Source organism: Lepidothrix coronata, unplaced genomic scaffold (genome assembly GCF_001604755.1).
Source record: "Lepidothrix coronata isolate B3197 unplaced genomic scaffold, Lepidothrix_coronata-1.0 Scaffold20, whole genome shotgun sequence".
Classification (NCBI taxonomy): Eukaryota; Metazoa; Chordata; class Aves; order Passeriformes; family Pipridae; genus Lepidothrix; species Lepidothrix coronata.
In genome coordinates this window covers 5,437,848-5,461,937 of record NW_016690200.1, presented here as the reverse complement: position 1 = coordinate 5,461,937, position 24,090 = coordinate 5,437,848, and the positions used below count along the sequence as shown (strand labels likewise).

At 44.0% G+C, this 24,090-nt stretch overlaps 1 protein-coding gene across 3 annotated transcripts in view; it reads right to left on the bottom strand.

Annotated features, from left to right (window-relative positions):
• SFMBT2 (Scm-like with four mbt domains 2) overlaps window positions 1-24,090 on the bottom strand; it is a 116,081-nt gene that overhangs the window by 89,046 nt on the left and 2,945 nt on the right. For 2 of the 3 annotated variants that reach the window (XM_017807858.1, XM_017807857.1), the window contains exons 2-4: window positions 13,197-13,366; window positions 8,942-9,036; window positions 5,914-6,154 (exon numbers count right to left, since the gene is read on the bottom strand). In XM_017807858.1, coding sequence (XP_017663347.1) covers window positions 5,914-6,154; window positions 8,942-9,036; window positions 13,197-13,302 — 442 coding nt within the window. In that variant the 5' untranslated portion in view covers window positions 13,303-13,366. The remainder of the gene's footprint in view (window positions 1-5,913; window positions 6,155-8,941; window positions 9,037-13,196; window positions 13,367-24,090) is intronic. The other variant, XM_017807859.1, reaches the window with a different exon arrangement.

Below are 24,090 nucleotides of genomic sequence, written 5' to 3'. Positions count from 1 at the left end.
CCAGCCAGGCTGTGCCACATTTACACAGTAGTTCCACAATTAATTACATTCCCAAAAGACACGTGGGGGCCTGTTACACTCAGTTTACCCCAGAAAGGCCTCATTTGGCAATATTAAGTCTTTTGAAAGAAACTTAAGCCAGCAGCACATGCAAAAGATTTGCAGTTTCACACAATAGTGAAAAGACCATTTTCCCTATCAGGACAACATTATCCTGATGCCACACGAGCAATGGGCTGACTCTTGAATTTTCACATCCCTGATGGAGGGATCTGAGTCATGTCAAGGAAGGGAAAGAAAAACTACTGTGGGTGCTGTAATGACAATACGTTTTTCTCGGGAGCAAGTCTGCAAGGGGCTTTGTGGGGCCGGGGGGAAAGGCCAAGCCATGACATGTTCCAGTGATTTCCAGCTGCTGTAAACGCCCAAGAGACACCAGAGTCAACTGACATGACTCCCACTAGGGCAAATTTCAGTCCCAAAACCCCTGCATCTTCAGTCAAAGCCAGCATTATTTTTACCTCCTCTCCGCCCCTTTGCCTTTACTAGGAGAAAAAAAATGCTATTTTTTATATGCTCGTTAAGTATAATCTGCTAAATGTTCTATGCCAATGCATAAAGCTGCCTACTATGCTAATAGAATACTTAATTGACATTTATTTGCTGACTAGTTATTTATGCTAACGTCACCCCTGCATAATTAATAGTCTGCTAAAGTCGGCTTGAAAAGCACACATAAAACACTGTACTAGGAGTCATTTACAGCATTTAAAATAAAGAAATCCTGCCATCTATTTACATTAGCTCGGTCTAAACTTGGTTTTGATGGAATAAGGGGATAAAGATTGGGCAGAGAAGATTTTAAAAAACAGCCCTATATACTACTTTAGAAACATCCACAGTCTTTGACAGTGCAACCTGCCAAAGAAGATTTCCGAGTTTCATTTTACTTGGCTCAAGGGCCCAGTTCTTAGCTGATGTAAAACACCATAAGCTCATTGAATGCCTACTCATGTTCTCCAGCCTCAAGCTCTTAGGAAGTAATATTTCAGGTGAGCCTTCAGTGTTAAGAGCTAAACCAGGGCCAGATCTGCTCTCAATTACACCAGCAGAAAAGCAAACTCATCTCAGGTAAGTTAATGGAGATGAGCCAACTCCTCAGAAAGATAAAAGGGGAAGTCCCCCCTGCCCATTTGATCCCTCTACCTGCACCCTAATCATAGACCTGTAGGCATAGTTTAATTTTTATTTCCTCTGGCATGAAATTACCAGGGGAAAGTTGGCTTCAGTTTGAAAAAACAAATAATATCTATGATTGTATTTTCTGAGTGGGAAGCTCTGGAGGCCCTCATCTATTGTCAGAAATATTATCTGTGTGTCTCTCTCTGAAGAACCCATAGGCAAGACTTTGTGGACACAAGTGACCTCCAAGAATGATGCTGAAAGGCCACATCTCCACCACGCTGAGCTGTGACTGTCAAAAAAGCCTTCTGTGCACCCAGGGAGTCTTGAATGACACCAAATCCGCACCTGCAACACACCAGACCATCTTCTGACTATGCAGAATCCACTGAGTCCTCATGCCATAAGTTTTGACGTGCCCAACCAGATCCATTTCTCCCCTCTCCTTTACACCAGTGATCTCAAGGAGTAGGATTCTGCTCTGTGATAGATTCAGATATATAGATATATAAAAACAAAACAAACAAAAAAGCAACAAGCTGTCATTTGGAGGCAACTCAGTTTGCCATGGCACAAGTTTTATCTCCTTCTTCATCCATGCCCTGCCCAGAATCCAACCCAGCACTTGGAATTTGAGTGAAATTTCCCCCCTTTGGCCTGAATCTAGGGTAGAAGTTGAAACAGACACCTATGACAACCTATTCAAATAGGGACTAAGTAACATTTGCCTTCACAGAAATCCTAGGCAGGCAAAATACTTTATGTTCAACACTCTTAACAGCATATTTGATAATTAAACTTAAGAAAGTTTAGCACCATGCAAGAGGGACTCATTTAACCCCAGAATGAGGCTTTTGAGCTTTAATTCCCCTTATATTGGTGAAACAGAGAAGTAAAAGCTGCTCTTCTACACAGAATCACAGTGTGATTGATCACTGTGATCACCAAATCCAGGTACAGCTGGTTTTCAGAGGTTTTTTCCATCTGTCCCAGTTCATTGTATAATCAAAACATAGACCCGGTTCTCTCCCTGCTGTATTTCTTTCCACCTCAAGCCTCCTCTCTCTCCTAGTTTACACGGCAGGCAGGCTCTAGCCCACCACGTGGATCTGCACACAGCAATGCCCTATTTGAATTTCCATCTGTCAATAACATTAAAGCAGAACCACCACGGCAATTACAAGTGTACACAATAATCTTGTCGTCCAGCGTCTTTAGCGCGTCCCAGAATGCATTAAGACGGTGCCAGGAGAGACTGGGCTCTGTTGGCTCAGCTGTAAATCTGCAATCTGTACAAAAACACCCACGTGTCAATCACGAGACGTTCCTGTTCTCCTCGTGGTTCACGGTGCATAATTTAACTACTACGCCTGTCAGGTTCTCCACGCTGCTCGTGCACCCGATGGTAAATGTGTTCATGAACTCAACTGTCATCAACAAAGGGAAACAGCACGTGGAAATAACAGGCTAAAGGAGGCAAGAGGCCTCTTTTCCTTTCACAGTTAAAGGAATTGCCAGTCAGGGAAAGTTTAGTCAGGCTTAAATTTTTAATGCTCAATGGGTAAAACGTCCCAAGGGTTGAAGGATGTTGACAAACAACCGCATCAGCTCTGTGCTGAGGAGGAAGACAGTGTTTGGGTAAGACATAGGAGGGGATTAATGTCGTCCCTGTTCCCATGTAGGATGATATAAGGGGAAATTTTAACTAACTGATCTGTATTATATCCCACAGCCCTGTAGTGCAGAAAACAAATCCTACCATATCACCACAGCCTTGCCACTGTCAGTGAACTATGAAGCAGGTTGTCCTTCCTAATACAAATTACAACTGCTGAAGGGCCTTGTCAGAAAGGATGAAAATTTCACACTCAGTTACATCAGGCAGTAGTTACCCACTGCTTACACCACAGTTAATATGCAATAAAAAAGAAATCTCTGTCCCAGGACGTGACATTAGAGCTGATCAGTGCCAAAGCTACAGACCATAAGGACAGCTTCACACTTGCCTCAGCTAGTTCATGAATAAACATCCAATTCATTCAAATGAGTTCTATATTAACTAATTTAAATAATTTTCATTTTGCTTTGAATGGTAAACAGATCTATTCTGCCAGGATAGTTGAGTTTGCAATTCAAATTACACACCGATTTGTAATGAGAAAAATATAATTAATGGCAAAGCTTGAAGTAACTACAATTTTACTCCTTTGATTTCCTGTGGAGGAGAAGGAGGGGGCGGAGGGTGAAGCTCTCAGGCACACATGCGCTCACACACCATCCTTCCATAAGCCAATACATTTTAGTGCCAATTCCAGTATTTTGCTTGAGCAGTCCTGATCTAGTGCACTGCACCACCATGGGAGGACACAACGTGACTTGACATTCTCCTCACAGGCCACAGACACTGTGATGCAACACTGACATCACCCAATAAATAATCATGTAGCAGTCTGCAGATTAAACGACTTCCTTCTATTGGGATCATAAACAATAATTATTTGGCAGCTGCCCCTTAGAAGCTCTGTGTGTGCTGGACATTAAATCAAGTTCTATTGATTTGCTAAACTGAGCCAGCCCATTTTCCTCATATCTCTCTCCCACCTAATGAGATTCTTTGTCCCATCACTCCACCATTCTTGTCTGGCATCACATTTGTAAGTCAAGCACTGATCAGTCCGATCTGATCCGTAAGGAGAAACAGAGCATTGTCCCAGCGCTGTCGTTCTGGCCGTTAAACAAGTCCTTCCTGGCAGATCCGTTTTTTAACCAAAGCCTTCAGCTCCTGATTAAAATCAAACCCTAATGACAGACAACCAGCTCTGGCCACACTGTTTGCATGGTCCTGCCAACAGATACCTTCATGGTACTCAAGATGTGCAGAATCAGTCCCTTTGGAAACGGGCCCACACAATTTGAAGCTGGTTTTTGTTTCTCCCAAAAGTCTGACAAAAAAATAGTGTGCAATGGTAAAAAGGTAAAAAAATCTCCACAGAGTTCATAGAGAACATCAGTTTCTCTTTTACTATGCACAGATTCTATGATTCTCTCAGTCCTGAAGGCTTAAATCATCTTGGGCATTTTAGTTGCCTCATTCCAAAATACGAACCCAGTTCTTAAATGATTAAATCTCTTCTGAAATAACATCCTGTGCATTTAATTTATTCTTTCTGAAAACTATACTAAGATATATTCAACAGAGTTTATTCACTGAGAATGGGAGTGGGGGAAAAAAAAAAAAAAAAAAAACAAAAACCAACTGGGCAGTTGCCCAAATTTAAGACCCTGGTGTACAGTTACATCACCCATCCAGAGGAGAAGGGACGTATTACACACTTGCAGTCATTCAAGCAAGACAATTCACACAAAGTAGCCACGACCCAAAGGGCAAATTCCAACATATCCACGAAAAGCAGTTGCCTCCGGTTATAAGGCAATCGTTATTTTCTATTATGACACTCGATAAGATCTCTTAGCCCCTTGACCCTCACATTTCCAGATTTAGTTTGTAGCACTGTACACCTTTCGGGTAACGTTGATTATAATCCACATAATAAAATGTAGTTTAAGAGACCCATAAAATAAAATACCTCACCCCTCGCACATCAGCTTGATTTACTGGTGCTAAGCCAAGAGATTTCTCAGACATATTTATCTTCAGGACTTCTGGTTGTTTTTTTTTTTTTTTTTAAACAATCAATCTTGTGTTTATTCAAAACACACAGATCAGGAAAAAAAAAGCACGTTTAGCTCAGATTTGGGCATGCACAAGGCAGGAATGTCAGCTCTGATTCAAAGACTGTGTCTACAGCTCACTTCAGTGGGAAGCTGGGCAACACTTACACCAGAAGAAATCCCACATGGCATACAACTGGCACATGCACTGTTTTCAATGCTCACATGTAACAGGAAGAAAAAGAGTAACTTCAGCAGCAGAATCCTTAAATGAGACTTTTCGTTTATGTATGCACAAGCTGGAGGCTAAATATTCATCTCTTCTTCCCTTGATCCAGAATAAATGGGATATATGGCAGGAATACTTACCAGAAACACTGACAATATGCCTCTGCTTGGAGCTATGTAGTAGTAAGGATACACAGCTGCTCTGGTGATGTACATAGTACATATATACATATATAAAACATATATATATTCTTACACACTGGGGATAAATTGTATTATTAACAAACCACTCCACATGGGGCATTTAATAACCTACAGCTCTTGCCTTCAGTTTTTGTGCACCTAAGACCTGACAATCAGGACATGCCCTAACCTATAATGACCAAATTTTGCTACCTTTAATCATGTGTATCTACCACTGGAATTAAAAGCTGCCAGAATCTGGCAATGGAAGGTTTTAAACTGAGTGCACGGTAAACTTCTGATTTTGGTCACACCCAAACTGATCTTGCTTATTTTAGTTTGTTCTCACTCTGAGTTTCATCCCTCCTTTCTACGAGAACGGGACAGTTTTCTTCACTAAGTGAAAATCACAGCTTTACAGTTTAGCAGTAAGTTTCCTTGTTAAGACAACACTTCCTACAGAAGCGCCTTCTGTTGTCACCAACTAGGGCAAAAACGCCTTTGCTAGAGGTTGACTGGCAAACTGAATCACCCACTGACCCGCGGGGACATGACCCTGACTGCCCCACCCAACACCAGCTGAGGGTCTGGAATACCCACCCCAGACCAACTGGAGATCCAGAGATTACCAAAACAGCCAGAACTCACCATCTGGAGGCATCAGGACCTTGTTGTTCTGCGTACACCAGCCCACGGGGTGCAGATCTGCTGTCATCACGTCACACCAGAAGTCTGCCCTGCGGTCGTCCCCGTAGCCGCAGTAACGAAGCAGCAAGAGCTGTCCACATGTTGTGATGATCGTAGCCACCCAGTACGTGTCTGGATTGCTCTTGTTGGCCACTTCTAATTTCATCCCTGGTTGGAAACTGCTTTGAAGGCTGATTTCAACCTTGCAAAATGAGAAAGGCGTGGTGTTACCTTTGCTTCTTTGCAGGGAGACCCCCCCTCCCCTGATAATGCTGCCCTTAAAGTGCAGCTCCAGGATAGGACACGAGTTGATTTTACTTCTTAATCGAACCACCTCCTTCACATCTGTCTAAGAAGTTCCATTCCTACTTCACTGGCACATACCCCATCATGAGAGGTCCCACATGCTCCAAAGAGTCATTCCACGTGCACTACATCTAAGAGAGGAGTGGCACCCATCTTCACTTCCTAAATCTCACAAATTCCTGGGAGAAAGGTGATACAATTCAAATGAGGGATTGTTTCCCACTGCACAGCTCCATCAGGCAAATCACTGGACACATGCAAGGTAGAAAGGCAGGTATGAAGCACCTCTAGGAGTTAAGCCCAACTACAATAACTAGCCATACAGCAACACTGAAGCATCTCTTGAGGCTTGACAAGCATCAAGGGCTGAATGCTCTACCAGGCAGACCAAGTGTTTTCACTGAACCCATCTGCAGCAGCTCAAGCCTCAACTAATTCACCCTCCCAGCACCCTGGTAAATGAGCTATGACCCATCACCTCAAAAAAGTAAATTGTTTAGGTCACTGTCCTGCCACCTGACGAAGATGTCACTTCCATTTACCTAAGCAGCGACAGGTCATGTGTAACTTGCCTTAGGACACTGGAGATGACAGTGCACCTCTTTTGGGATACTGCAGGGCCTGCTGTAGGAACAGCATAACTTGTGTTCCAAGGGCCAGTGGGATGTCAACCTGTTGTTGATAAAGAAGAGGTGGATGCCAATTCACTGGTTCAGGTGCCAGCCTTGTTTTCAGAAAACCATCCAAACTGTAGCCTGTCACTACCTACAAGATGTTTAAGGACAGCTTCTTTACAGGTTTATTAGAATCTTATCTGATACTGAAACAAGAGAAACTGTAAATCTGGATAAGCCTGTCTCTGGTTAACTTATTTAAATGACAGGTTTAAATGCCTCCTTTACTCATCATAAGTGTAACATGGTCTACTTGGTGAACTGAGGATTTCACAGACTTGGGGATGCCAAGCTGCTGAAAAAACACTCCTTCGGCACGTGAGCAGTGCTCCCTCACTCATCCCACTCCAGCTTCTTACCCAAGGGCTGCCCAGCCAAACCCATTTATTATTTGCAGGTAGCAGCATTCCACATGCCTTTACTTGTGTGGGCACTTCCAGCAGCATTGATACCTGGAGTCACAGAACAGTTGAAAGGGACCTGAAGACATCTTTAAGGCCTTCATGAAGTACAAAACTTTCTGGTTTGGGCCTGGAGCAGAAAACTGGGACAAGATGCTCACTCCAGACAGCTGATGGATCAAGAATAAACTCTACAAGAAGCATTGCCTGTAATTCTCCAGCATAGAGAATTATGGTCCTTCATCCTGCAGTACTCCACTGCTGTTACAATGAACTCACAATGGGGAATAGAGGACTATATCATTTTTTCAGATCTAGATGAAGGAAAGATTTTCATCCCTGCAGCTCCTTAGCCCTACAAAATAAGGCACAAAATCACTTGGAGACAAGGGTGGTTGGACTAGATGATCTCCAGATGTCCCTTCCAACCCCAGGCATTCCATAACTCTGTGATTAACAGCATGACAGCAGACATCCAAACGAAGACTTCTCTTAAAGCAGCAACAGGTCCTTCAGGAAGGTTCCCTCTCCCTGCAGCCCAACTACATCTCTGCCAGACAGGACACACAGTGTAAGGCTGCTTCCCACATCTGACGGGTCAGTTAGGAGGATGAACAGCACCATCTTCATGGGATTTGCAGCTGAGGACAGAGAACCACCAGGACTTGTCATGGCTTCATTCAGTTGAAGGCATCACAGCACCTTCCCAGTAGGCCAGCTGAATGACAAAGATGTCCTGGAAAAGCTACCAGTTTGGCCACACGAGCACATCCTTGACTGTGATGAAGAAGTCAAGAATCAGCTTAATTTTTGTCCCATGTCCTCATGTGACATCACATACGTTGAATAGAAGACATTAAACAACTAGTGGCGGATGGAGAAGTTGGTCCCAAACAACAAGATCCTTGATGGGCTCTGCCTGGAGACAGAATCCTTTCTTCAAAGCATGCTCTGATACCCTCCATCAGTAAATATTTCAGAGAATTCAAATGCTGTTTCTACTAAAACAGACCAGAGGCACAGACCACGCTGTAACTACCACAGCTGTCTGTATGATCCGTGTTCACCCAGGAAAAGCACCACCTGCCCGAGAACCTGGTTCTCACACGTCTGAGACAGCATCTCCAGGCAAGAGGCTGAAAGATGGCTTCCTGCAGGCCATGCTGTAATCTAGGGCTGAGTGACCCTGCTAGTCAGTAAATCATGCATTAAAAGGAGCTTTGGAGAAATAAGAAAACTCTTGTGAGATGTACTTCTACTGGTTGGGATGGACAGCAATAAATGCAGAAGGGGAAATAAATGAAGAGAAAAAAATTAAATGAGTGCATTATAAGCAAAACGAGAGCAATACAAGCCCTCAAAAACGAAAAATTTCATCAAAAGGCAGACTATAAGGAAGTGGCGCAGACAGAGCTCCAAGCCGTGACTGCAAACACACCAAGGTCACCTAACACCAGTTGGGGGGCTATTCCCATGCAGGTTGCCACATATGTAGAGGGATGATTTCTCCCCAGAATGGTCTGACCCCACTTCAGTTCTCCAGGGACTCCCTGAAAACCAGAAGAGGGAACACACGGAACACCCGCGAGGCTCAGGCAAAGCACGTACGTGTTTGAAGGAGGTGTGGGGAGCAGCACTGGCTCCTGTTTCCTCCAGGAATTCGTCCCAGTTGAAGTCTGCATCCTCAATGCTGGAACCCTCATCTGTGCAAAGGCAAAAAAAAAAAAAAAAAAAAAAAAAAAAAAAAAAAAAAAAAAAAAAAAAGAATGAAAGAAAGAAAAGCAGCCTAAAACACAGCCAAAGAAGGCAAAAGTTATGTCAAAGAGTTCAGGGTGAGAATAGCAACCAGTATAAACATCAACAGAAGGGAAAACAGAAAGCTTGCCTTAAAGATCTGTGTTTTGACCAGCTCTTACTATGCTTTCAGCCGACTTTGGGACTTTAGCAGCCAACACTGAGATCAGAAATGACTCTGCTTTCATAGCAGTGGGGGAACAAAACTGTCATACACTGCAACAGGCACTTCTGCTCTTTTATTTAGTATTTGATGACTCTCTTGCTGCAAGGGAGGTGGCTGCCTGCCCATTATCACAAGAGTGCAGTGGCCTTGCTTGTGTCCCAAAAGTGGGTCATCCAGTACTGTTAACTCCAGCAGTGCCCTGGTGATAATATGAAAAGTTGCTTCTGTTGGCCGAGCAACAAGTGGAACAAACACCCCAATCCTTGGGGCTGGGGAGCCCAATTTTCACTTCTGCCACCCCTTCTCTCCTTTCTCAGCATCTCTCCACTCATAAATCTCAGACAAGGTCTCCATGCCTCCCTCCTCCCCTAGATGCTTTTCCCCAAATCCTCCAGCACCCCTCACTAGACCACTACTGTCTTCTTGCTCCCTGCACTTGTTCTTGCCCCATTCCAGATTTGGGGCTCTGCATCGTGTCTCCCCATCCCACTGCTGCCCCACATGATCTTTCCCCACAGGGAAGGACTTGACATGACTACTCTTTCTTTTATTTCTTTCTTTATAACTGCACTGAGCAGAGCCAAGGCCCCAAACCATTGCTGAAACACACAGAGAGCAATAATTAAAAATAAATCTTCTTTCACTTACAGAAAATCAGCCAAATCTGATTGTTTTCATTTTGTTCCCAAGCAATCTAGCAAGCCCAGTTTCATCCCCAGAGCAAAAATATTTACAGTCTGGCAATGAGCTCTTTGCAATAAGCATTTATCAGGCAAACTCTGCAAGACCCTTTACCTGCCCAAACATTCATCAGTGTGGTCATGATGTAATTAAAGTGACTCATGACAAACTGAATTAAGAACCCTCCCCAGACAGTTTTATGAAGAAAACGGCAGGGTTAATTTATTGCAATTATTGCTATAGGTCTCTAGTTTTCAGGACCAGAAAATTATGCTGTGCAAAGGGAATCTCTCATTATTAAAAGGGGAAGACACAGGTTTTTATTTGCTGCCTATGGCGCCAGGCATACACAGATGAGGGGGGAAAAGGGGATAAGAAGAGAGTTTTTTGAGACAGAGCTGGTGGAGGGTAAAGAGTCTGGGAGTCCAAAGCAGAGAGCTGAGCTGTCAATGCTGTTAAACACTTGCACGCTGCTGCATCAAACTCAAATAACCTGCTTAAATATGAAGATGTAAATCAACACTTAACTCCAGGGATAAAGTGGCTACCAGATGACTCTTCAACTCAGCAAGACAAGAAATAACCCAACCCCATGATTACAACACAAAAATAGACAAATTCAACACAGAATAAAGACTGGGCTTTGTTTTGATTTTCTGTAATCATTGCAAAAACCTTCAGGCACAGAAACTGGCTCTACTTGAGATATTTGATCCAAAATCAGGGGTTTGTTCAGCCTTGACTGAACAATAAGCCACAACTCAACCATAAGGTAGGAGCTTGGTGCAAATATTCTGTATCATGCAGGCAAGCAATTTAGATGAACAGGGATATTTTGCAGCCTCAAGGCCTCCTACCCTATGGAATTAATGTTACAGAGAAGAGCCAGGTACAGAGATTTCAAAGGCTGAGCCTCTAAAATAAAGTATGTTAGTCCCTGAGTAGATGTGCAGATATGCTTATCCATCCCAGACTTAAAATTGCTTAAGCAACTTTTTACCCTGAGCACAACCAATCTCCATCCCACTAAAAGTCAAAAGCATTTGACATGAAAAGCTTAAAGTGCATCATCCTCTCTGCCTGGTTGCTCCCTACTCCTGTGTATCCCCTCTGCCTGGTTGCACCACATCTGTGTATGTGGTGTTGGGATGGGCTGCTCAAAAACCCCAAGGACATCTTCACCTCAAGATATCTGACATCAACAGGACATTTGGAACAAGCTGCCCAGGGCAGTGGTGGAGACATTTAAAAAACATGCAGATGTGGCACTTGGGGACATGGTTTAGTGGTGGCCTTGGCAGTTCTGGGTTAATGGTTGGACTCGATGATCTTAGAGGGCTTTTCCAACCTGAATAATTCTGTGATTCTATGACTTTCAGGGCACCTCTGGGCTTTCCTTCCTTCTGTTCAGGTACTTCTATTTCAGAGTATGAGCCATTTCCCTCAGCCCATGATGCTCTTTGTATAGTCTCAATTTTTATTCTTGTTTTTGCTCTAACCTGCTGTGTGAGTCAAGGCAAGTGTCTCCTTTTCTCCAGCCTTCCTCAGCAGTCTTATGGGAGGAAGCCATTCCACAGAGCAGTGGGGGTAGAGATTTTTACTCAGTTCAGTATATAATCTCCGGTCCTTATAAGGAGTGATGTCTCCGGGGAGTCCAAGTCTTTCTCCAGAATTCAGCAATAGCTTTTTAGTAACGTTACCACAAAGATGCTATTTATGGATGCATCAAGTCCTCCTGTACTTCATGACCTCATTAACCCTGACCTACTCTGCCACACACCAACACAGAGAGACTCACTGGCCCCACTGTTCCCACAGCTCCACCGGCAGGTTCATCCCCAGGCAGTTCAGCAAAACTCACAACAGCACCTGTTCAAAAAAATATCACCCAGATCTCTCCTTTCTAAACCCAAACAGAGAGACTTCAGGACCCAGACAGGAGGCAGAGTGAGAGCTGCAGCCTTCCCTCCCTGTCAGCTCATTTCTCTCTGACACATCACCCGTCTGGCTTCTCCACCGTGTTTTATCTGCAGACTTTATCAGGAAATTACTTTTACAAGGTCTGTAAAAATAATGTCAGAGCACTCATTCATCACAGCATCAGTGGTTTATTTTGCTTCATTTCATCACAAAGAATTTTGAAGGGACTGTATGTTTCCAAAATGTTTTTCTTTTAATGGACTTTGTTCCCTGCTAGAAATCTGTAAGGGACGGGGGATCCAGAGCAGAGACAGCCTGGCCCAGGGATGAGACCAGCCCAAAGGACCCAGCACCACCCACACATGTAATAGGACTGCACACAAATCTCCTCATCCATCAGAAAAGCCCAACTGCTGAGGAGCAGAGGACACCCTGAAAGGTGATAAATTTGGCCTTAGACCTATTTTACATATCAGCTCCTTTTCCAATTATTGGTACTTAGGTCCAGAGCTTTTTCTTAATGAAAGAGTCAAGGCTGGCTGGCTCACAATACAGGATGTATAAACAAGCCCAGGATGGCAAATAAAATCAACAAGTCATTATCTGTGAGCCTCTCAATGGCTTTAAAGTGCTCATCCATTGACACTATAAAAATGCAACTGTTCCAGCTGTTACCAGCTTCCCAAGATGTTTGGCTATGGGAAATAAAAGGGGAAAAAAGACTTAAAACCTGTGGCTCCAGAAACATGGATTTTTCACAGGCTTCAATGAAGGAGAACACATTTGTAGCAAATTGCTTAGATATCTTATTTATAGCACAAAGATACATTCATGACTCTTTGAGTGAACAGAGAACTGAAATGCTTTAGTAGTTAACACAGCAAATGTGCAGAGAGGGGGGACAAACAAGCACCTGATCAACCACAAACCTCCAGCACGGCCATGGAAGAGTCACCAAGACCCATATTCTCAAAGAAATTCAGGTACCACCAGCCAGTTCTTCTCATCCCAAACCAGTGTCTACAGCTGGACAACTGAATCTCATCCTAGAGGCTCCTACCACCCTCCCATGGATATAAATGGATCCAGTGGTGACTAAATCAGGCTGCAGTACACGAATCCTGCCTCAAGAGAGGAGTCTGCATCACATGAGCTACCAGGATTGAGATGTTCTCCTCTGCCCCATCTCCTCTTCATCCTCAGTGGGGGCACACAGGAAGCTCCAAATGGCAACTCAACCCAAAGTCACAGCTGGAGGGCTGCAACAGTGACAACAACCCAAGGGGGTGAAGGGGAGCTCACCTGAATCAAACTGCTCCCTGTTGCCATTTGCTGGGCTCTGACCCTTCTCCGGGGAGAGATGCTGGGTCTCTCTCATGGTGGCAATGAAAGATGCCCTCGTCTCCATGGTTCAGAGGAAAAGGCTTTGCCTTCCTAATTCATCCTGCAGCAGGGAGTGCCTGGAGGACAAGCTAGAAGTAAAAAGAAAAAAAAACAGTGAGTGGTTTGTTCTACCTACACCAACCTCTTTCCTCAGCCTTTCCTAGTGGTTTTCATGTTGTCCCATCTTGATACAGTTGGACTTCATGATCTTAGAGGTCTTTTCCAACCTAAACAATTCTGTGATTCTCTGACTGTAAGCCTTTGATCCCACTCTCATCTCCAAGCTGACCCTAGAGGTGGATGAAAACCACAACAAAGGATCTTAGTGGCAATAATATCGTAACAGCAATAATAATAATAATAATAATAACAACAGAGAAGATTATAAGGTAATAAACAGCATCCACAGGCTTCACATCCCAAAGTTCACTCTTGCTCCCAGTACCACCAATAGAGAGAGAAGGACCAGCCCACAGGGTGGCACAACCCTTGCCAAAAAAAAAAAAGGCAGGAAATGTCAACTCAACTACCCTCCAGCAAGTCCAGCCCTTGGCTTACAACTTTTTGGTGGCTAACACTGTGTGAGATGTATCTCCTGCTCCACAAATATTCAAACTTCCAAAGGGGGAGATTTCTGATAATGAAACGGAAGAAACACACAAGAGAAAATACTTGGGAGCAACTGGAATAACTCTAGAAAATGAAATTCAGCAGGTAAAATGCAAATATCCTAGTGAAACAGTGCTGGCTGCAACTGTTTATTGAATGAAGATGGACCTAAAGTAACTATACCAGTTAGGAACATGCAGGGTGGCAAATATTAACTCATTTTAAATTGGGTTATGTTGGCAGAGGAGATTCTTCCAGAAGCAATGATCCTAGTAAACACAAAGTGGAATAAAAACACACAAAAATGAAAAATTATATGAGAAAAGGCATACAGGCTTACCAGATCTTACATCAGACACCAGACTAAATGAGAACTGTATTTCTAGCTACAGTAAGCCACCAGACAAGCAATACCCTGGGATACACCTTTAGGAGTAGATTAAAAAGAACTCCAAAGTGAGCTTTTCAGTAAAAACTCTCCGAGATGGTCATAACTTTTGAGGCGTCAGAGCAGGACTGAAAAAGAGAAACCAAGAGCTGGGATTATGGGCACAGAGGGAGCCAACTATTCACACAAGATATGCTAAAGCAAAGACAGAGAGTAGGGAAGGTGTGTGCCCAGAATATCCAATGTGGAAAACCGGTCCTGCTTATTAGTGGGTGCCTCCAAGACCTGCATGGCAGAGAGGACTGTGATGGCAGCACCAGCGTCAAATGCTCGACAAGAAGTGTGACTAAAAGTAGGAAAAAAGTTTACTGCCCAGGCAAAGCAGGAGTAATAAGACTGTAAAAATATTATGGGATTTTTTCAACTTTTACTACTCTGGAGGCATATTCTAGAAGACTGGATATGGTGGTTATAAAACAGAAAGGAGAGTGTTCTGTCCTAGATTTTTCATTCCCAGTTTTTAAGGCCGTTCCAATGACAATTTTAAAGAAGAAATGCACGTGTGTGAGCAGCTATAGGAGGAACTGAAAAAGATGAGAAGCATGTCAAATCTAAGTGTGTCCATTAACTGGACCATGGTGGGACTGTCTGCTGGAGCGATCACAACTGCAATTAAACCATGGGTGTGCACAAAGCATCCCTGGTGGAAGCAAATTACCAAGGCAGGTGATACAATCCCTCCATCAGCAATTTGTGTTCCCCACCCCAAAGGAACCTGCTAAGGAAAGTTAAAAAAAAAAAATTAAAAATTGAGATCATAAATCAGCTCACAGCAATATGGTTGTTGGTCTCTTCATAAAGTGCTCAGTATACTTTGAGCACTCCACAAATAATAATCATCCCTTCCCCACTGCAATGACCACCACAGCATTTCATCTTTATTCTTTGTTGACATGAGACTTGCTAATGAATTAAGTGTATTATATACTACGAGTATTTTGAGTGCAGCTAACCTCAGAACATACACATCACTCATCCCCAGTGTATATTAAGTTTCAATTAACTATGAAACTCAAAGCAATCAGTTTACCGAAAGTCAAAAAAACGTTTCTCCTGTGGTAGAGAATACTTCTGTAAGCATCATTAATAATAAACTAGTTAAGTATCAGGATTTTACATCAAGCTTGTTAAATGGGAGAGGAGGGGAAGTGTCAGCTTAAGCTAAACCTTGGGTGGACTCAGCTGTTTTCATTTTTGCCTAGGAACAGACAATGATGGAAGGTAACCTGGCTCTACTAAAAAAATTCAAAGAACAGAAACAGAGAGATCAATTTAAACACAACAAATCCATCATTTTAAAGAGAACTCAAGGGTAACAATATAAATACCAGGAAGAAACATAAGCCTCTTGGTATTGTAGCTGAATCTTGTGACGCTCCTGTGATCCTGATAAAACAAAGTTATGAGGTGATAAAACGCTGAAGGTGTCCAATCAGACAACAACAGTATTTGCTTTTTCTTATGCAGTCAAGCCCCAGATCTGCCACCAGACCTGGGCAGATGAGAGGAGCTCATTCCCCTGGATCAGGGAATTTCCCCTGATCAGAAATGGAAAATGGATGGGAAAATCAGCAGGAACCTGCCCGAGGTTTCTGCAGAACGACTGGGATCCACCCTCGGTGGCCACATCTGGGGCTGGCTTTGAACCCACTTCAGTTAAAAGGGGGAAATGAAGAATCTCTTAGCCAGATTCAGCAACATCATCAACATTTTTGCTTTTTAACTCTATTTTAATCTATTTTTTGCTTAAGTTATGGACAACTTACTGGTTTTAAAATGTCATATCGAGAGCACCCACATGCCAAGAAAACTGGATCTTTCAGAGGCTGTAGTCTGGCTTCTTATTTTGGGAATAACTAGTTTACTAGTTATGGTAGGAGAGCACTTTAGGATTTTCCCAATACTATGTGACAACAAAACCAAACTCTTATGCAAACACAAGCTTCAAAATAGCTCTGAGCTTTGGTGTTGATATAACTAACTAGCAAAGAAAGCTGACATAGGGTATTAATTTTTCACTTCTTATTAATTGCTGCTAATTAACACTTCAAACAGAGTCCCCAGCCATACTTTTAACAGTAGCACACTGGCTGGCCTGCAGTCAACATTACACAACTGTACAGCACACACCACTGTACTCCAATTCCTCTGTCAGTTTGAAGTCCACTGGAAAACCAGTGAGTCCACTGGAAACCAAAGGAAGGACCACAAGCCACATTGCCAGCCTGTAAACCAGGGGATGGGAAACAACATCAAAAGAGGCTCAAGGTGACATTACACTAGGCAGGAGCACAAAGCAAAATACTATGAAATGCATTTGAAAGAGCAGGGAGGGGGGGAAATCCCTGTTTTCAGATCCCTTGTTCATTGTTTCTGCACAGTGGTGGTTCAAACCGATCCGATTCTTCCCCCACGCAGCTCCCATTCCCTTGGCATTTAATTCAGATCCAGGCTCTTAATTCACAGGCAGAAAAAGGCAGCCAATATAATAAAGAATCTCTTTTATTTCCTTCTTCCCACGGCTGTCAGTCTCAGCCCTGCCTTTATCTCCAACGCGCTGCCTCGTCATTGTATCAATATTGGCTCTTTGTACGAGCGCCAGCCTTGGCTTCCTCACACCATTTCACATTTCTCATCTCCTCTCGACTCCATCCTGGTTTTCCTTCCTTTGGAAGGTCCCCTACCCACACACAAATCCTTCCTTAAAGTTATTCCTGATAAACTTACTATCTCCCTCCAACGTACGCTTGGTTAATTGGGATAGACATACAAAAGGCAGGCTGCTGGAACAGAGGATGCAAAAAAGATCCTGCAGCTTTGAAACCTCCTGCCCAGATAGTGCATCAGGTATGCCAATGTAATGCTGAGTCCTGAGCAGTGGAGAAGCAGAAATCCCACTGCCTCCTCCAAAATTTAGTAACATTCCTTGACTTGAGATGGTCCCACCTCTCAGTATGGAGCCACCTGATGAGTGCAGAAGGGCTGCAGTATCACAGGGCTGCAGAATCACAGAATGCTTTGTGTTAGAAGGGACTCAGAAGGATCACCAAGTCCAACTGCTGGCCCTGCACAAGACAACCCCAAAAATCTCACCAAGTGCCCAGAGTGTTGTCCAAATGCTTCTTTAACTCTGTCAGGCTTTGGGCCATGACCACCTCCCTGGGGAGCCTGTTCCAGTGCCCAACCACTCTCTGGGTAAGGAACTTTCTCCTAATATCCAACCTAAACATGCCCTGACATAGATTTACACTGTCCCCCTGGAAGTCAGGGAACAGTAAGGGCTGCCAGCACAACCCTGTGTCCTTGGTGAAGAGCCCCTGCCAGGGATGTGCCTTGTGGGAGGATGGGTCCATGAGCAGCTCGGGGCTTACTGCATTTCTGGAGGTTGACCCTGGTTACATAATGGGGTTTTTTCCAGCCCAGTTGGAGGGAAGCTGAACACGGGGTGGCCCCAGCAGACTTTCTTGTTGAAAGCATCTGCTGATTCCACCCAAAGGCAGGCCCTACCATGAGCACTTTCATGTAGCCTTTACCATCTTCAAGATTTTGCAGGACCGTGAGTGAAAACATCACTGCAAAGCAGTCGAGGAATCCAGTTGTCCCCTCTTCCATCCTACTTCCAGAACACATCTTTTTTTTATGCCACCCACCTGGCCAAGTGGTAAAATGGGGACCCCTAGGCCTAGAGCAGATGAAGCAATTGCTAAGGTAGGACATAGGTGATGCTGGACCAGGTCCTGACTCCATTGTCGACTTCACCTTGGGCATTTTCCAGAAAATCCCAATGAAACAGCACTACAAGCAACGTGGAGCAGGGTGAAGGGGGACTCAACCCTGTGGGACACAATCTAGGATGCACTGCTAGTGGCAGCCTGCCACAACATTCACACCCCTGAGCATCTGCACAATGCAATGGAGGCTCATTCAAAAGGGCTATTGAACACATCAACTAAGTTTTACCTCCTAGAAAAAGGGCCTGTCTCTCCTCTCAGACAAAGCACCAGTTGGAAACCTTTTAAGGACTATTTCTTCCAAATTCCTGTTTTTTTTTTTAATTATTTATTTGAGAGCATCCCTTGCCAAATGTTTTCAATTATATCAAGTGACAATTTCTCTTTCATATTGAAGACCCCACAGGATTTTATTAAGGGAAATTTACTGCTTTGAACAGCTCTGTGTTGTACTCTGGGGTGGAAGAAACAAATCCCATATAATCTGGAGAACTAGGAATGTTCACAGTATTCAAATATATAAAAACCAGCTGAATGAGGAAAGAGTATAATCTGTTTTCCACCTTCTTTGTGGATCGAAGAGGGCAGCTTGGGTTTAAACTGTAGGGGGGTGGGACATTTGATCTGGGCATAAGAAGAAATCAGTGATTGTGAATCTGGTGAAGAAGTGGGACAGATTGTTGGAAGGCCACAGAGTCTTGCTTTTTGGAGGGGTTAGGATGCTGATCTGTCCAGAAACAGATCTTGGTACAGTTAATTGTGCCCTGGGGTAAGAGATGGTCTGTACAAGCCATGGAGGTCCCTTTTGGTCCTCCTGCTCCAGCCACTCAGCAGGGCTGATCTTTCTGCTCTTCAAGTCAGCATTTGTGCAGCAGCACAGAAAATAAATGGCTAAGCCTGGAGGGAAAACATGAAGAAACAGGAAACTAGGGAACCACCAGAGCAGGGATGGTCTGGATTGTCCACCTCAAAGCCAAAAGGGACAGAAACCAAACTTTTCTGAAGATGAATGGTGGAGAAGGGATATATGCAAGGTGGTGACAGCCCTCCTAACTCAGCTGGTCCTTGTTCTCCTCTCATCCTGCTCTGGTGCCAAATGCCTCATACTTTTTATGCCAACAGAGACAAACCCGCTTCACAAAGCAATTTTCTCGTCCTCCCTACCTGGCACACTCCAGAGCTCAGGATACACACAGAGATAAATGGCAGTAAGATAACATAAAGTAAAATAAACCTAATTAGAGACTCTTAACTTGTTTACAGCAAAAAGCCCCACAGTATTAAGAAAAGAAATAAGACAGATGACAGGCAGACACACAGACTTGGGTACACATCCCACTCTTGGCTGTCTTATGCATAAGTATAGACCAGGACCTAGAGATGGACTTAATGTAAAAACCTGCCACACTGAAGGCTACATCAAATCTCTGAAATGAAGGGCAACTTTTCATTAAATTTTCCTTCTTGTGAGTGAGCTGGATGTTTTAACCATGGAGAAGAAGGCATTACTGCTCCATCTGTATCCTGCCTTCTCCCCTGTGAACCCCAGACATCCCCACCCTCAGCATTCCACAAAGCACACGTATCAAGGAGAGGGAGGTCATCACATACTAATCCTTCCTGTTTCCAGCTGTTCTGTCACCTACTAGGTGGCTGTCACCTTCTCCACAACTCAACAGGCAGTTTCCATGAGGTTGACCCTATTTTGGTAGAGCATTTCTACTCATTTTAAGTACCCAACACACACAAACTACTTGGGAATAAGGCATATTTAAGATTAGACATCTTCTGTAGCTCTCAGGGACACAAAGAAGGTTGGGTCAATGTCCCCAGTGCCCTTTACAGTAGGAAAAAGAACTGCAAGAAAGCAGCACAGCAACCACCTGCAACATCCTAGTCTTCTCCCACCTCTGTGTTTGAAACCAAGCCGAACTCAGGAAGCCTTTTAGATGGGTAGCTTGAAGACAAACAGCTGCTTATCATCCTGAGACATCTCATCTTGTTAGGTAAAGCCACAGAATCATAGAATGGTTTGAGTTGGAAGGGACCTTAAAAATCATCTTGTTCCAACCTCCATCATCTGATCACCTCAAAACACCAGCCACATGGATCAAATCAATCAGTCAGACCCCCTGAGTGGGACCAATCAGCCAAATGATAGAACTCACCCAGCAGGAAACACAAAACACTGTTTTCATGGACTTAATTTAGAGCCCAATTCAAAAGTCCCTCATCAGTCAAAATTCCTGTTGTCCAGGGCAATCAGTTCCGCCTTCTATGTCTCTGCAGCAGTCAGAGCCATTTTCAAAAAAAACCCCAAAACCACAAGATGCAAACCAGAATCCAGCAAACATCTGCCATCTGATTCCAACACTTTTTATGAAAAATGACATTTCAGGTCTTGGCAGTGTTTGGTTCACTTAAACAGCACAGTTGATCAGCACTTGGGCTTAGTCCTACACATGCTCACATCCCTGTCAGTGCTTTACATCCAGAGGCAGCTTCACTGATGGACAGGATTTGCCAAAAAAAAAAGGAGAACCAGCCCTCACAGCCATCCCCAGCCACCCCTTGGTACAACAGTAGGAAGAGGAGGACTGTTCTTTCTGCCAAGCACGTAAGGGCAGCCAGCAGACCCCTGACAAGGTCTATCCAGAACCAAATTCCACAAGACAAGACCTTTTTAACTCAAGAGTCCTACAAGTCATATTTACATGGCTAATTCCGCCCAATTTCTCTGAGAAAAAACAAACGTGAACTGCTCCAGGACATCCAGGTTTAATTCCCCATCATCACTCATCCAACAGAGCATCTTGGAGTCTGGTCTTACACCTGCACTGAGCTCCCACCCTGGACCTTGCTCAAAACATCTTCCAAGAAACAGTTAATTATTACTTTTTCCTGTCCTTTCTTTAAAGTGGTATTTTTAATGCACTCAGGAAAGCTATTGCTTTGCACTCAGAAGTCTCCACAAGGAACTTATGGCCCCTTAGACTCTAAGGATCTTCAACCTATGGTTGCCTTGTCAGATCTCCCACACTGCAGGGGCAAGGATAACGTAACCTCCTGGACTTCAGTGGAGGGAATTCACCTTCCCTGCCAAGCCAATAAATGCAACGCTTTCTAATAACTTATATTCAAATTGGGTCTCAGGACTTTACCCAGGAAAATAGGACTCTCTTGCACAAGTCACCCAGTGATGCTAAGAGCATTAATCATGAAAGCAAGAATCATGAGTGAGAGTAAAAATAGCAAAGATTCTGCACATATCTTTCTTTAAGCCTCACACCTACTCAGAATTGATCTCTTGGTCAGCTCTCAAGAACTGCTTGGGGTGGGTTTTTTCTTTCTTTTTATTACTATTTAATTTTAGAACAACGCTTCTGATTCATAAAAATGGGAGTAACCGTGAACACATTTTCCAAATCAGCTTTCCCAAGAATGCTTTGTTTAGGTCTTGCAAAAGGCCAATCTCAAAATAAACTTTTTCAGGAGTTTTTTAAATGCCAGTGATGGAGTCTTTGCTCTTATTTCTGTATTTTCCTATTTTGCAGCTCAAACCTTTTTAATCACTGTAGTAGTCATACCCTAGACACAGAAAATGCAGGAAAGAGGAATCTTTTGGCAAAAAAAAAAAACCAACAGGATGGATCTGACTGGTTTCATCAGGATCTGTCATGCAAAGATCAACAGTTTCACATGATGAGTTTCAAATACTGAAAAGGTACCATTGGCTACTCTAATCCTAAAAAAAAAACCCACCCTGCTATCAGGGACCACACGTTACAATGATAGAACAAACTCATATTTGCAAGTGGCATCAGTATTATCAATACCAAAATCATTTAATTTTTAGCATTGAGGACCCTGCTGCACCAGCTGATACACTCTGTGCCGATATTCACAGTAATAAAATACTTCTGACACCTTCCGGTCATCTAAAACATGGGCCCTGTGGTCACCACATTAGTTTTTCTCTGTGAACCCTCAGAAACTCACCTCTGTCTGCTCTGCTTCAAGTTTTGGCTACTTGTCTCACGTTCTGAAGCTTTCCACAACTCCTTTGTCACTTGGACACAGCCAGGGACCAGCCACCTCCTTCAACCACCACCACCCTTGTAAATCTCCTCAGATTCCCTCCATGCCCTCACCCCACACTAACATGAGTTTAGCCAGCAAAAGGTCCTTGAGGAAGCACAGAATGGTTTGGGTTGGAAGGGACCTTAAGGATCATCTCATGCCACCCCCTGCCATGGGACACCTTCCACTAGACCAGGTTGCTCCAAGCCCCGTCCAACCCGGCCTTGAACACTTCCAGGGATCCAGGGGCAGCCACAGCTTCTCTGGGTAACCTGTGCCAGGGCCTCCCCACCCTCACATTCTAGAAATTCTTTCTAGTATCCGCTGAAGAAACAAGGCAGCACCTTGTCTACCATGTCCTGTCCTTCAGCAAGGTAAGGTCACGTCCCCTCGCTGACGTTCTCATATCAGGCCAGCATCCCATGGCTCTGAAAGGCCAGAAACAGTGACTCAAAATACATGCATGTCTTTCATGGGCCACAGCTCAGCACAGCACAAGCCAAGGGTGGGGGAAAAGTATCCTCAGCCTGAAGAGTTGATGCTTGTGGTGTTTATTTTATTTCTAGTAACACCACCATAAAGTTTTAATAAATACTTCATTAAAACATCAACTGCCTGTCCAGCCAGTCAATTATCACTCATAATCACAGCTATATAACTATACACTGTCTTCTACAGATGTTCCTACATCTGTGCAAAACACACTCTCCACCTCTGCCACATGTAACATCTGTTGAATATTTGTAAATGTTTTCTCAATATATAAATGAAATTATACCATCTTGCTTATAATGTATTTTCTGTCCCACTACACTGTGCACTCCTTAAATCATTCAAAAGGTATTTCCTTGCTGTTTATAGTGTACTGGTCTCTCGATAGCTCTTGGCTGTATCTATTTAAATGGCTTTTAGATTTTCACTTAGTTACAGATTACACCGAGCCTCCATCTTATCACAGGAGTTATTAGGACCTAATCCTTTATAAGCACTGAATTTATTAGACTTGTGAGAATATTTTCTTCCCTCTCATAAATAATCTGTTGGAGAGAGGGGGGAAAAAAGGGAGGAAAAAAGCCATTGGCATCCCTGCTCACCCAGGCAACAGTCCCAATCCCAGAGAGAAAACCTGCCTCGCCTGCTTTTCCTTTGCCACTAGCAAAGGAAATCAAATTTGTTTTTACCTAAAGGCTTCTAGGGAGGGAAAACAAACTGCACTAAATCCTGGCCAGCACCCATCTGCTGCTGCAGGAAGAAACTCCTCGGAGGAGGTTTGCCTGGTACAACCAGAGCTAACCCTACTGCACCTCACTGGTGCTGAAGGAGGGGTCTGCTTGGGGTCCATGCAGCAACAGAACGCCCCCCTCCTTGAGGGAAATAGGAGCAAAGTGGTCCCATAAATACAGTCCCTTTGGCTTGTGTGGTTGTCCCATGGCAAAGAGACAAGAGCAGGGGGATAGGGGGTCACCCCACCTGGGGTTGGGTGTCAGCTGCAGAGCCTCAGACAGGCAATGCTGACACTAAGCAAGGTGCTCCCATCAGAGAGGGCAGTTTGCAAGGGAAGAGCCATTTCGAGTTGCTTTTTCCATATTTAAGTAGGTCCCTCCAAGGCAAAGGGGGAAAAGGTGAACTGGGGGAAGAGGGATGAGACCCCAGGTACAGAGGGATCTCCAGAGACCTTTGCAAACTCCCTCCAACCCCACATTCCCATCATGCAACCAGGTGAAGCTGCTTCTCTGCTCAAACACCAGGTCACTGCTACATGACTTTCTTCCCCAGAACACCAGGGGCACAGACTGATTTTAAAAACAAAGCTGTCCTGTCCAAGGGGCAGCAGATTTGGGGATGGAGAGATGCATGATATGGGGGCAGACCGGGGAGGCATGTTCCCATTTTGGCTCCATCCCTTCCCCCCCCCAGAAAACCCCACTGACTGACACCACTCCAC